Source organism: Micrasema longulum, unplaced genomic scaffold, assembly GCF_059751315.1.
Source record: "Micrasema longulum isolate JH-2025_06_02 unplaced genomic scaffold, ASM5975131v1 h1tg000927l, whole genome shotgun sequence".
Classification (NCBI taxonomy): domain Eukaryota; kingdom Metazoa; phylum Arthropoda; class Insecta; order Trichoptera; family Brachycentridae; genus Micrasema; species Micrasema longulum.
The window spans coordinates 278536-294186 of NW_028278118.1; the positions used below are offsets into that span (position 1 = coordinate 278536).

The 15651-nt window shown below is 33.9% G+C and overlaps 2 protein-coding genes across 2 annotated transcripts; one reads left to right on the forward strand and one right to left on the reverse strand.

Moving 5' to 3' along the window:
* Nucleotides 1-715: 715 nt before the first annotated feature.
* LOC148278123 (uncharacterized) lies at nucleotides 716-5846 on the reverse strand. Its single transcript, XM_088231868.1, has 3 exons — nucleotides 5745-5846; nucleotides 3145-4026; nucleotides 716-1947 (listed from the first exon to the last, which is right to left on the reverse strand). The coding sequence occupies exons 2-3, from the start codon at nucleotides 4016-4018 to the stop codon at nucleotides 1031-1033; spliced, it is 1791 nt and encodes a 596-aa protein (XP_088087994.1). The 5' UTR covers nucleotides 4019-4026; nucleotides 5745-5846; the 3' UTR covers nucleotides 716-1030.
* A 967-nt stretch (nucleotides 5847-6813) lies between these two features.
* Nucleotides 6814-13872, forward strand: LOC148278124 (uncharacterized). The gene is made up of 4 exons (XM_088231870.1): nucleotides 6814-7130; nucleotides 8973-9278; nucleotides 11040-11716; nucleotides 12963-13872. The coding sequence occupies exons 3-4, from the start codon at nucleotides 11284-11286 to the stop codon at nucleotides 13721-13723; spliced, it is 1194 nt and encodes a 397-aa protein (XP_088087996.1). The 5' UTR covers nucleotides 6814-7130; nucleotides 8973-9278; nucleotides 11040-11283; the 3' UTR covers nucleotides 13724-13872.
* The last annotated feature ends 1779 nt before the right edge of the window (nucleotides 13873-15651 follow it).

Sequence of the window (15651 nt, forward strand, 5' to 3'; positions counted from 1 at the left end):
ATGTTAATACCCTTGTCGTTCCAGTCAAGAGTTTTGAAGACATCTTCCAGAGCTAGTGTAAATAATTTAAGGGATATTGTATCACCATGTCTTACTCCTCTTCTTATGCGGAACTTTTCGCTTGGTCCATGGAGCTGTACAATAGAGGTGGCAATATTGTATATATTTTTTAGGAGTTCTGAGTATCTGTGATCCACTCTACAATTATTTAAACCTTTCACTATTGCCCATATCTCTACAGAATCAAAGGCTTTCTCAAAATCAATGAATGCTATTTGTAATGACATATGTCATACGAATTAATATTTATTGATTTATAAATCATAAAACACAAAGTATTTCACAAGTATAATACATATGAACTACGTTCTCATGAGTAACAACAACTCAATTCGGGACTTAAATAATAATAGTATTATAAAAAAAAAACACTTATTGAGAACAACAAAGAAACAAAGCAATATATGTAACCTTCTAATACATTTTTTGTGTTCTAGGATTCCTCAAACAATAAATCGCTCTGGTTATAATAACCTTTTAGTTTAAGTTAGTCAATTTTGAAAAGAATTACCTTTTAATTGCTTCCGCAAAGGATAAATCCATTTAAATAGTATTACTTACTTCTTTCCTAAGTACTATGATATTTTTCTTCGATAGTTAAAGTAATTAGGATTTAATACCTTGGGTTAAATTCAAAAGACTGAGCGACGAATTACTTAAAATTCCAAAAACCTTTATTTTGAAAATATAGCAAAAAATAACAGGGTGATTTCCTTTAAAATGAAATTACACAATTAAATTTAGTATTGTGAAATTATTTTATTACTTTCACAGTAAGAACTTTCTCACCGATGTGGTTCGATGAATGATGAATTTAATCACGTCTTTTGAAGAAAGTGTCTTTACAATCGGAGCAGGAAAACGTGAACATTTATACTGGCACTCTGAGCATAAGAATGGTTTTTCGTCAGTGCAAGTCAACTTGTGCGATTTTGAACTACTATTTTGTAAACATTTATATTGGTACTCATTAGAATGGTTTCTTACTGGTATGAGTTGATAAGTGTCTTTTCAAATTCATTTTATTTGAACATTTATATTGACATTCTAGGCACGAAAATGGTTTCTCACCAGTATGAGTAAACATGTGTGATTTTAAATCACTTGTACGTGAACATTTATATTGGCACTCTGAGCAGGAGAATGGTTTCTCACCAGTATGAGTTAGCATATGTAATTGCAAATCTCTCTTATACGAACATTTATATTGGCACTCTAAACATGAGAATGGTTTCTCACCAGTATGGGTCAACAAGTGTCTTTTTAAATGACTTGTTTGAGAACATTTATATTGGCACTCTGAGCATGCAAATGGTTTCTCTCCTGTATGAGTTAACATGTGTGATTTCAAATCTTTTTTATTTGAACATTTATATTGGCATACTGAGCATGAGAATGGTTTTTCACCAGTATGAGTCAACATGTGTCTTTTTAAATGATTTATTTGTGAACATTTATATTGGCACTCTAAGCATGAAAATGGTTTCTCGCCAGTATGAGTAAACATATGTGATTTTAAATCACTCATACGTGAACATTTATAATGGCACTCTGAGCATGAGATTGGTTTTTCACCAGTATGAGTAAACATATGTAATTTTAAACTCTTTTTATTTGAACATTTATACTGGCACATTGAGCATGAGAATGGTTTCTCACCAGTATGAGTAAAAATGTGTGATTTCAAATCCTTTTTATTTGAACACTTATATTGGCATTGTAAGCATGAGAATGGTTTCTCACCAGTATGAGTAAACATGTGTGATTTTAAATCACTTGTACGGGAAGATTTATATTGGCATTCTGAACACGAGAATCGTTTTTCAGCAGAACGAGTCGACTTGTGATTTTGGGAATAGTTAAAATCATTTTGCTTTGCCTGTAAACCTGAAACAACAAAAATATTTGAACTAGACTTCTTCAAAGTGTAACGAAAGGGTAGACAGATGTGAAATAATAACTTTCTAGCGACGAAATAAAATTGCACAACAACTACAACAAACAATCACGCCGGTTTCCCGTAAGAGTAGGCAGATACGATAGAACGCCACATCACTCTATCTTTGCATTCGGATCTCGCTTCTTCTATATTCATAAATCTTCTCATGCACGCGCGCCGATTATTCCGTCTCTTAACATGTTCATCTTCAAGTATTTGTTGGTATTCAAGCTTAAATGAAAGACATAACCCCAAAAATACAACGCATTTAAATAATATAATCACTAACTCCTCAACGCAAAGACGAAAGTATTATGCAATTAAAATATAAAATATACTTCTACTGTCCATCAAAACAATCAATAAAGAGAAAGTATTGAAAAAGGCTATAAACAAACAGATAGTGGAGCTGGGCAGAACTATAATTGATTGTCTCATTCGACCAAACCAATATTGAATCAACTGCTCCGCAAATGTATACTTTGTTATGTTTTTGTTATTTTATTGTGCGAATGTGTATTTGACTACACATTTTTATCGATTGTTGAACGGTATTGTCGATAATCCTGAGATTATGATGAGCATTGGTTTGTATGTTCCTGATATTTTTTTTTTTTTTAATATATTTTTTATTTTATTTTTGTCATTAAATAGTACAAACATAATAAATGAATGTCCTAATATTAACTTATATCTAATTATTATTAAAACGTATACTAATTATTAACATTTCTAAACAATAGGTATACGTACACTTAAAAAGAAAACTTCTATAAAGCTAACACGAATAAAATCTTACACCCTCGTAGTAAAGTAATCACTTTTTAAAACTTATCTGCTAAACACATGTTTTTTTTTAATTACCTAAGACAGCGTCAGCATAGATTGTTTCATATTCCGATAAACAGGACCAACCTGCCGATGGTTATGCCTGTTGGAAGAGCTACCGCTATGCTGAAAAACTCCGCTCTGCATATTGATCTGTTCCATGTATCCGAAGGGGTTTTCCGGAGCAGGATTCTCCTACTACTTTGACATGAATCTCTTTCATGTATTTTTTTCTTTTTTATAATATGTACGTATTAAATGTATGTTTGTAATGTATTTGTTATATTTAAATAAATGAATTGAAAAAAATTACTTACTTGAAGCGCTTTCATTGCTACGAGACGAATTCAAACATTCCTGTTTGATGTCAGGATCATCAATGTCCATCTCTGTGAAGATAATTATATCACTGGTTATCCTAGGCTGGTCAGTACTGGGCCCCGGTTCAGCCTTCGCAGTAGCAACACCTGGCTTCTCGCTTCTGTGAAGACACGACGTTCCTTCTCCAGTAGAGACAACACCTCCTTTTACATTACATTTCCTCGGTTCCGCCTTCACAGTTGCAAAACCCGGCTCCTCGCTTCCGTAGGAATATGGCGTTAGTTCCTCAGTATAAATAATATTTTCTTTTACACAACTAGTCTCAGGTTCAATCTTCACGGTAACAACACCTGAGTTCTCGCTTCTGTGGAGATATGACGTCCCTCCACCAGAATAAATAATACCCCCTTTTACATTACAAGTCCCCGGTTCAGCCTTCACATTTGCAACACCTAGCTCTTTGCTTTCGTAGGAATATGGCGTTCTTTCCCCAGTAAAAAGAATATTTTCTTTTACATCACTAGTGACAGGTTCAATCTTCACGGTAGCAACATTTGGCTCCTCACTTCTATGGAGATATGACGTCCTTTCCCCAGTGTAGACAATATCTCCTTTTACATTACACGTCTGCGGCTCAGTCTTTACAGTAGCAACACCTAACTCTTCGCTTCCGTAAGAATATGGCGCCCCTTCCTCAGTATAAAAAATATCTTCTTTTACATAACTAAGCCCCGGTTCAGACTTCACGGTAGCAACACCTAAATCCTCGTTTCTATGGGAATATGGCACCAATTCTCTAGTATGGAAAATATCTCCTTCTATATCGCCAGTCCCAGGTTCAGTCTTAATATTTACCGAAGCTATTTCCATTGTGTTTCCTGGAGGAAATAATAAGCATACATTTGCATAATATTGATATAAATAACCAGCAAATTATGCAAATTTAGTAGGAAACTGTGCGCTAGAAAATTTGGCCCTCGAGGCCTCGGTTAATTAGGATCTCGAGCACCTAGAAATATCGCCTTTTTGGGCCTAACATTTTTTTGTTAGGAGCAATGTACATGTAATAAACAAGAATCTGTAACTCAAAATGGTGTTCTCAACACTACACAAAATATGGAGTTATATATTAAACTGGTGGATCCGACAGACGGTGTCCTGCCCGAACGTTGGTTTGCCTGCTATTTCCTTGGAATAAGACTTTTCATTGATAAGTAGGTACCTAGGTACTTGTTAATGAATGAATTCCAAAACTAAAAATTATTGATATGCAAATATTGAATTTAAGTAGGTACCTAGATACTTGATTCCAAAACATAAAATAATTCATTTTAAAATATAGATTTTTTTTGCAAATGTCAAACTCAGCTCTTCACGCCAACAGGGGTGCACTTTATTCATCAATGCGATTTTCATAAATGTATTAAATGTCAGTAAATGTTATTTATTATTACCAAAAATCCAGTAAAAATAAATAAATGGGTATAAATTACAGGGAATTCAATAAAGAATGTGATTGGGATCCACAAAAAAGCGAATGTTCTTAGTAAACATTCAAGAACAAACTTTTTTAAACACAAAACACTACATACTTCCTTTTTTTTGTAAATATGCATTTTCGTCAAATGTAACCCTGGTAGGTCGATGAAAAAAAGATTTATGCTTCTGCCTTTTTTAAACATATTTGATAGAAAATGTTAATATCTACGAACATGCGCTACGCAAAGATCTACGTTTAACTGAAAACCGCACGTAAATCAGTTAAATCGTTAAAAAACAAAAAAAAAACAAAAACATTTATAAATATAAAGAAAAGTGTAAGAATAATATTGCGAGAGAAAAAAATCAATCAAACTCGTTTTATAACTATCAAGTCCAGAACCAAATATATCAGCCTTGTCCTCATACTGTGGAGCCTAGGGATAGGCGACTGCATGTGATAGTTGGTCCTAGAACTTGCAGAACAAAAAGGAGATCTGTGGCGGGTATGTCGACCAGGTACACGGAAACACACCAACTCCAGCAAATTAGGACAGTCAATTAATGAATCGATCACTTTATAAAGTAATTTTAGGTCAGTTAGGATTCTTCTATCAGAAAGTCTTAAAAGATTTGCTGAAGATAACAATTGATTATAATTAAATAAAGCAGCTGGAATATGAAGTTTTAAATTAATATATTTTAGAAATTTCTTCTGGACGCACTCGAGTGAATCAGAATGTACACGATAATGGGGCGACCAGCGACCAGACTGGAGAAATATATTCTCCCAACTTATTTAAATGTTGTCTTTTAAGCGAGAGATAATTAATATTAGATCTAAATTTGCTGCAACAGATAGGGAAAAGACTTTTGAGAATGAAATATGGAAGTCCAGGCATTAACAGGGCTTATGACCTGTCGTTGGCCGAATGAATAGCTGAATGGCCAGTTTACAACACTGTGTTCACCATTCTGCCTATGTTTAAATATCCCAATTTCCTCAACTTTTCCATATGTTGACTTTTGTGAAGTAAAAGAGCTGTCGATACAAGCCCACACGTGAAAGAAAGGCCGTTTATATTGTTCTAATTTACATATCAGAATCGTAACTTACTTTGGGAGTAAAAACTGAGTTTAACGGTCAAATTATATAGTAATTTATGTATTTTGTATCCTCGACATAAGGAAGCGCGCTGCTTAGTGCGACAGGACAACCACAGATAAAAATGCAAACCGATGCTGCGGTAGGTCATGGTTGGGTGGAAAAACCATAGAGTATAAACTCATAAATTTCCACAGAAGGACCTACCTGATTGTTTCAGTTCATATCAGGTTTAATATGTCATGTAAAAACAATAAATCTTTATGCGGTGATGGCAGTGGATAGAACGCTCATCACATCATTTTACTCTGTCTCTGCATACAGACCTTTATTTCTCTCCATTTATAAATCTTTGCATGTCGACATGTTCATTTTCAAGTATATGTTGGATTGCGTCATGCCATATCTCTTTTGATATGCCTTGATCTCTGCATCTATCAATATTAGCATAGTTAATTTTTGATTCCTATATTTATTTATTTATTTATTCACACTCTTTATCAAAATACAATTCCATATTCACTTTGCCCATCTAACAAGGGTACATACCCCGTTCCAAGCTAGGCAATTACATTTTTATATATTATAATAGTTAACAAATTAATATAGAGCACAGACAAACAAAATATAAACTTATTCGGATACACATTTTGATTCATATACATACAGACATACACATATATACACACATGTATATATAAATAAACACATATATATATACACATGTACATACACACACACGTACATACACCCATGCGCATACACATACATACATTCATAAAAACATAGACAATTTATTTATGCGAAACTTCATGGTTGTCATCTATAAATATATATTTTTTTAATTATTCCTTATGTTTTATATTTTATTTTTGACATCCAGTAAGGTTTTCCAATCCGTGGCATGCATCAAATTTTCATGCATTTTTTTTCAATATGCGCTGTCCATTTGCTCTTGGGCGCGCAAACTGGGTTTCACGCGCTTTCTTGGTAGTATTTTGTATTTTCTCTACCCAAAGAGTGGTTACTTTAGGATTTTTTTTTTTTTATGCGATAATACTTTACTTCATACAATTGCCACACTGGTGATTAAACGTCAAATGATGTATGTGGTATAACTGTTAACTGTCTTCTGACACATAACACCACCACAAGTTTCTGATATCTACTTTATAGTGATATTTTTGTTCTGAATGCTTTTGATAATTGAAATGAGTAATTTCTACTGGCAATCGCCTTTAATCTGCACTGGCAGCATTGTTGAAGCATTTCGTAAAGGCCGCACTTGGCTGTTCTGACAGTTCCGAAGTTGTGTCATAAAATGATTTAAATCATCGTTTAAGAGTCTATTCTTAATAACGTTTGACGGATTGACCGCCATTGATGGAGAAACTTTGGGTAATTTCATTAAATCATTATTAATTAAAGGCCCTTTTCACACATGCCACGCCAATTCACCCGGTCCAGAAATTTTACTGGGCTCATCTTACAAACGCATACAAAATGTGTCACCTTTTACAAAAGGGTGTACCCAGAAAATTACCAGGCCGGGTGGATTGGCGTGGCATGTGTGAAAAGGGCCAAAGGGCGAAGTTTGACAGCGTAAGCCAACACATGAATACATAAAACGAAAGCGTACCCATAGTTCCTGAGTCGGTTTATTTATACCAGTGATGGTATTCTGAAGCTTCTTTCCCCCTAGAGAGTGGTTAATTTGGGGATACTTATTTTTTTATTACGATGACACTTTGCTGTATATAATTACCACACTGATGGCACACGCGAAAGAACGACTAAAAGGATCTACGATGCAAATGTTGATGGATGCAGAAAACGAGGAAGACCGAGAAAGACATGGCACGATCAAGTCCATCAAATACTTGAAGATGGACATGTCAAAATTAGGAATAATCGGCGTGCGTGCATAAGAAGATGTATGAATGTAGAGGAAGCGAGGTCTGTATGCCAAGATAGAGTGTTATGGCGTTCTATCCTCTCTGCCTACCCCTACGGGGAAACGGCGTGATGGTTTGTTGTTGTTGTTATGATTAAACGTCATGTGACTTTATAAAACTGTTTTTTAAACGGAAAAAAACTGATGCAGTTTGGTCAATTCAACCTAATTAAGTATTTTGAGTAATGTTTAAGGTCGCTATAATGTTCTTAATGAAAATCATCATGTTTAATTTCACGCGTTCATATTTATTTCACGTTTAATCATCAGTGTGGCCGAATATAAAGTAAAATGTAAACGCGTGCTAAAATTTAAAATCCGTATATTAATCACTCTAGACGGAAGATAAGATTCAAAATACCACCCCCAGGTGAGTTTGATGTATTTGATATTACGTTGGTTCGATATTACTTCTTTTTTTTTATTTTTTATATTACGTTGGTTTTTATTTTGTCCATGTCATAATTTTAATATTTTATAAAAGAAATTATTAGAGAAAGACCAGATTTTAATATTAAAATTGCTAGCCTATGTTCGTGACCCGCATAAGGGCTCCTTGGTTTGGAATAAATTGAAATTTCATTGTATTTCTAAGTTTGCACTTTGTGATTATTACTCAGATTGAGACGAAAAGGCTGTAGAATATACTACAAAGTAAAAAGTTCTCTGTATTAAAAATATATAGGTACATGCATTTATATATATTTATTTGGACTCCTGTATTAAGTAGCCTTACGTGTCATGTACAAGGCTAAGGTACTCGGAAAAAATCGTTTTTGTTTGTCTTGGAAATGGGATGTTTGATCACTGATTTTGATTTATTAGCTTTATGAGTCCAATCACCATTGTTGCTAAGTTCCAGAACAATGGCGCGTGACAACAACTTTTAACAGTAGTTAAGGATATTCCATCTTTCCTGCATTCTGCTTCAAGATTATGGAGTTGTAAACTGAAAAATGGGCACTGAAATAACAGATGATCGACTCTTTGCGAAGAAATATCATCGCATGGACAATAGTCATCATTCCTTAATTTAAACCTTGATAGGTAACTTCTCATAGCTCCGTGTCCAGTTAAAAGTTGGGTCGTTTCGAAAGTACTTTGGTGATAACGACGGAAGTTTGCTGCATCAGCCAGCGTTGGGTTTAGTGATTTTACCTGTAGAAGAAGCGCGGTAATGATCCTCCCAACGTAGCTGCATATTTTGTTTTATACAGCGTTTATCAAAACTAAGGGAAATAATACATTTATTTAAGATATCTATTTTTATTTTTCTTTTCTTCCAGCATTTATATTAAATAAACAAATGTACCCAAATCAGTAAAAAAATATGGAATCCACTTCAGTTTATATAAAGATTGAACCGGGGACTGGCGATGTAGAAGGAGATATTCTCCGTACTGGGGAAGGGGTGCCATGTTCCCACGGAGGTGAGGAGCCAGGTGTTGCTACCGTGAAGGCTGAACCGGGGACCAGTACTGACCAGCCTAGGATAACCAGTGATATTATTATATTCACGGAGATGGACATTCATTATCCTGACATCAAACAGGAATGTTTGGATTCGTCTCGTAGAAATGAAATCGCCTCAAGTAAGTAATATGCGCTTCCTTCCATACAAAGAATTATTATACACAAGAAGGCACGTAAAATCATGTTTGCATACAATGCAGCTTCCAAAAGTCTGACATCCCGCCTGTGCGCATGCGTGAAATGGCCGCGTAATATTACTAGACCGCAAATAGTAATGAAAACAACGCGCGAATAAGATAATTTTGTGTTATGTTTTACCACAAAAAATATTTTGCTGAATGGACTATAAAAAACCATATAACATTTTAATATTTTGAGTCTGTCTATGCTGCAGACCGACGGATTTTCTCCCTAAGGTGTTGTTCATATTTAAATTTGTTGCAACAGAGAGGGAAAACCTTTTTGAGAAGGGAATATGGGAGTCTAGGCATTTACAGGGCTTATGAACTGTCATTGGCTGTTTTAAGTGGCCACTTTACACACTGTGTAAAATTCACCATTCTGCCTAAATTTAAACATTCACATTTCCTCAACACTTTCATCTGTTGAGTTTTGTGAAGTAAAAGAGCTGAAACCTTTATCATGCGGGTGAGATTTATCCGGCTAAACCAATTCACCTACTAGGCAACGCCTGAAAACAATTTTCCTATTTTTTATACTTCTTTTTTTACCAGGTAGTTAATTGAAGGTTTTGAGTATGTCCAAATGCTTACAGACTGGCTAGATCGTCTCCCTAGGGAGTTCTTCATATTTAATTTTGTTGTCAACAGATGGAAAACGGATGGAAAAGTTGAGGAAATGTGGATATTCAAACATAGGCAAAATGGTGAATGTTACACAATGTGTTAAGTGGCCACTTAAACCATCCAATGATAGGTCATAAGCCCTGTAAATGCCTAGACTTCCAGATTCCCTTCTCAAAAATGTTTTTCCTCTCTGTTGCAATAAATTTAAATATATACTTTTATAAGGCAAACTTATTAAAAAACTTTTTGTTATCAAGTAAAAAATTACCGTTTAATATTATACTAAAGTGTATTAATAGAAACCCGGGTAAAAATGGACTACCCTGGCAATACTTACAAAATGTCCACCATGTTTTATTTAACAATCTGAAAGACGGTAAACTAATCGAGTTCTTAAGTTAAATTATTTGTGAATTCGCTACTTATACCTTAAATGTGATCTCATCTCTTTTAATTTTTTATTATTATTTATTTATTTAAAGAAAACTACAGCCATTGTAACAAAAAAATACAGTATTCACAAATAAATCAAAATTATAGGCTAATTATAGTTTTCTATATATAAGTATACACAAAATTTAAAATGCAAAAAAAAATAAGAAAAAAGGCTTACACGTGAAATTCCACATTAAAAAATTTAATGTAACAATAATAATGAAAAGAACATATGAAAGTGGTTTTTCTTTTACTCTCTTAATTTTTTTTTCCTCAGCGGATGCATACGGAGTAATCCCAGATCCACCTTCCTTTAAATAAGAGAAAATAAATATAATATGATATGAAAGTATACAAACAAATAAAACCGTTTTAAATAGGTACAGTTAGATTTAATAGGTTAAAATTAAACTATATCTAGTATTTGCAATCAAGTTTCAAAAAAAATATCTCTAAAAACGAAAAATTGCAAAAAGTCCGTTTTGCCCGTGTACCCCTCCAATGCGTAATACGGTTGAGAAACCACTCTCTTGTTGTGACTGTAAGTATTGAGGTGTCTCGAAAATGGTTGCTTTATAATTAATATTATTGTTTCTGATAATCGTTTGTACTTTCTAATTGTGTTTTATTTTCTTCAAGGATATATTACGTCTCAGAATACGAGGGAAAGTGTCTCACTATGCGCCAAGCAGACATGTAAATTTTTAAATCTAGTTAACGAAGGGCGCGTTAGAATGGCTGCGAATAATTCGGAAGAAAATAAAAGCTGTGTTCCTCAAAAATTTGATGTTTTGGATGCAGAAGGGTGTAGAAAAAAGAATGCTAGGAAAAAAATCTTACTAGTGAACAAATTGAAAGAAGAAATGCCAGAAGAAGAGTCAATATGATGAGTCCTCAAGAAATTGAAAGAAGAAATGCCAGAAGAAGAGTCAATATGATGAGTCCTCAAGAAATTGAAAGAAGAAATGCCAAAAAAAGAGTGAATATGATGAGTCCTCAACAAATTGAAAGAAGAAATGCCAAAAGAAGGGTAAATGCAATGACTCCTCAACAAATTGAAAGAAGAAGAAAACGAGTGAAAGCTAGCAGAAGAGTAAAAGTGCCTAATACTGGCGAAGAAGGAGATATTTTCCCTACCAAGAAAGAGACGCCATGTTCCCGTAGAAGCGGAGAGTCAGGTCTCGCTAACGTGGAGGCCAATCCAGGGACCACTACTGACCAGCCTACGGTAACCGGTGATGTAATTATGTACACAGAGATGGATATTGACTATCCTGACATCAAACTAGAATGTTTGAACAGTAAAACTGTATCTAGTAAGTAATATTAATATTTAAAGCATTGACTTTGTGGTCAAACATTTGACTTAATGTTATCAAATACTTGTATATAACCACTTACCGACTTTTTTTATGTCTACCGGTTTCGAGACGTTCCCGTCTCTTCGTCAGGACAACAATTAAACCAACATGCAAATAATGTTCCTTGGATCAATAATCAAACAAACTTCCAAAATAGTCCTTCATTAACTATATTTCTGCAACAGTTATTATTTCTCGCAACATAGGTATAAGTATTTGCCATTTCGAAAAATGTGTGTACCTACCTGATATTTAAAATTGTCATGTGGGTAATTAAGACTAGGATTATTGGTTTGTGTACTTAAATAAAACATTTCTTTAAAAAAACAGGATATTCCTCGATCTAGTGGATTGATTGACCCGTGCAACACATTTCAACATTTATTCGCCATGTAATAAATACGCATTCAAACAGCAACCTCGTGTCTTCTCTGTTAATCTCTAACTGGGGTAGGAACTCTGACCCTCAATGAGGAAGTTCAGTGTTTTTTTTCAATTTTTTTATTTGTTAATAGACTGTTAAACTAAGTCAAAATTATTTATTTTTATTTTTTACATATCGTATTATCGGCGCTACGATTTTTTAAAGTTTTGTATTTCTGAAATAACTCCGCGTGTGACGTCAGAGGTTCATTTCCGCTTATTCTCATTCAGTTCTTCCTATTGGTCCAGAAGCGACAAGCAGACCGGAAATCTTCCATAGCTCTCAGATCATAGGTTGATTCACATGAACCAGTGACGTCATTTAAAGTAGTGCGATTTTATCAAAATATTTTTTCTTATTTTTTCTGTACATTTTCAAGAAACTTTGCCGTACAATTTAATGCTCTAATTTTTACCCCGCGTAAGAAAACATTTTTTGTATCCAATTTCCCGTAGGGCTGAAGTTCCTCATTACCTAATCCTACACTTTTTTAGTGGGGTCTGCTATTTATGTTGCTAAGTAATTTTTTGTTAATTTTAATCCAACTACGCTGTTAGCACAAATTAATTATCTGCATTTCTTTATCCTTTTAGCGGTGAAATTTTTTAATCAAAAAGAAATTGTTGTTTTGATTTAGAGACAGTCTTGCCATAGAAAGCCTGAAATTTTCTCTTCTTTTTGTTTGCTGGTTGGAAAAGTTTTATTGCATTAATTTAATACTTATTAAAACATTCACTTGGTAACAGGCTTGTTTACTTGTTCTTGTTGTTGTTTCAGGTTTACAAACGAAGCGGAAAGATTTTTACACTTCGAAAACTAGCAAGTTGACTCGTGCGTGTAAAAAAACATTCTTATGCTCGAAGTGCCAGTTTGACTGTTCACAAAAATGTCATTTGAAGTTACACAAGCTGACTCATACTAGTGAAAAACCATTCTCGTGCTCAGAGTGCCAGTATAAATGTTCACAAATAAGTAGTTTGAAATTACACATGCTTACTCATACTGGTGAGAAACCATTCTCATGCTCAGAGTGCCAGTATAAATGTTCGCAAAGAAATTGTTTGAAATTACACTTGCTGACTCATACTGGTGAAAAACCATTCTCATGCTCAGAGTGCCAGTATAAATGTACACAAAGAAGTAATTTGAAATTACACATGCTGACTCATACTGGTGAGAAACCATTCTCATGCTCAGAATGCCAATATAAATTTTCACAAAACAGCAGTTTAAAATCGCACATGTTTACGCATACTGGTGAGAAACCATTCTCATGCCCGGAGTGCCAATATAAATGTTCACTAAGAAGTAGTTTAAAATCACACATTTTTACTCATACTGGTGAAAAACCATTCTCATGCTCAGAGTGCCAGTATAAATGTTCAAAAAGAAGAGGTTTGAAATTACACATGATGACTCATACTGGTGAGAAACCATTCTCATGCTCAGAGTGCCAGTATAAATGTTCAAAAAGAAGAAGTTTGAATTTACACATGATGACTCATACTGGTGAGAAACCTTTCTCATGCCCAGAGTGAATACACCTTCTCCAAAAGATGGGATTTTACTCATAATTCATTAAATCACATTTTTGAGAAAATTGTTACTTTTTTAAAATTTAAATTAAATTAATTTTATTTTATTTTTTACGCCCATAAGGCTTTTACATACATGAAGTTATATAAAACATGAGTATATAAACAACATCAAATTTAAAAAACACAATATAAAGTAATAAAAGATAGAACAGTGCTTCTTTCCCCCCTCCGGCCACTACACGTGGACCGGGATCTTCTAGGAATTTAGCAAAAACATGTGTTTGCACTTATGCGATACTGCGACAGTGACTAGTGACTACCGAACATCTACGAAAGCACCCTTCGGATATTTTTATCTGTTATGCTATCCATAGTGTTGAAGTGCTTTATCTGTTTAGTTTTTTATTGTTTACTTTTTGGCACGAACACTTTACAAATTTACTATTATGCTCAATGTTTGTTTTTGTAAATTTATTGATAATTTTAAGTTGCCAGTTACCATTTGAATTCCAAGCGTCCATGCGCTCAGTAGCTGCGAGACTTGTTGTTATCTAACTTCTATTTTTATAAATTTGTTTTTTATTTCATTTTTTAAAATAATCACTAAAACTCTAAACTCCATTGTCAAATAAAAAAATAGAAATGTAAATACGGGCTAGATTTCTTATTGTCCATGCGCTCTGTATCTGCAAGACGTGTAATCTAGCTCCTACATATCATAACTGGAGACGGGAAACAAGAATCCTAACCGTCCATGCGCTCTGTAGCTGCAAGACGTGGTGGGATATTTATTTATTGTACAGCGCCCTTGAGGTGATTTTCACAAAAACGGCGCTATATAATTTATCCAAATATATATATATATATATATATAGAAGTAAAGTTGGTATAAAAAAAAGAAGATGAGTATATTAACAACATAAACTTTAAAAAATACAATATAAATAAATAAAATATAGAACAGTGTTTAGGAGTATAGTTGATTTAAAAAAAAAAAAACGTATAGAAGCTAGATATAAGAAATATTTAAAAAAAGATAGACAAATAAAATGCAAACATATTTTTAAATATGCAGTTTAAGGGTTCAAGGCAGCTAGGTACATAGTGTTATAAATACAACATCAACAGAATATTAAGTTCTATTTGATATGGAACATATACATTGATATTTAATTTACAAGACTCACGTTAAAGACATCGATGTTCAACAATATTTTGAGTTTGTCCAAATTTTTGTAGACAAGGACTGGATTCAACTCCCTGGGGAGCTGTTTATATCAACATATTACAACAGAGATGAAGAACATTTAAGAAAAGGTAATATAGAAGTCTAGGCATCTACGAGGCTTATTACATGTCATTGGTTGGTTTAAGTGGCCACTTACCACACTGTGTAACATTCACCATTCTGCCTATATTTGAACATCTAAATTCCTTCAATTCTTTCATCTGTTGATGTTTGTGAAATTAAAGAGCTGAAACCTTTATTTATGCAGGTGGGATTCATCTAATTGAATGATTTTGAATTAAGTATGTAGGTGAAATAATTCAATTAGATGAATCCCACCTGCATAAATAAAGGTTTCAGCTCTTTAATTTCACAAACATCAACAGATGAAAGAATTGAAGGAATATAGATGTTCAAATATAGGCAGAATGGTGAATGTTACACAGTGTGTAAAGTGGCCACTTAACCAGCCATTGACAGGTCATAAGCCCTGTAGATGCCTAGACTTCTATATTACCTTTTCTTAAATGTTCTTCATCTCTGTTGTAATATGTTGACATCGATGTTGTTAGCATATTGGTTCGCAAGTCCATGCATCCGCACTACTGGTGAATTCGCGCTGTAATTGGTCGACGATGGACCGCAGTAGAACAGAGTATTACATCGGGCACTCACACATTAATAAAATTTATGAGTTCAC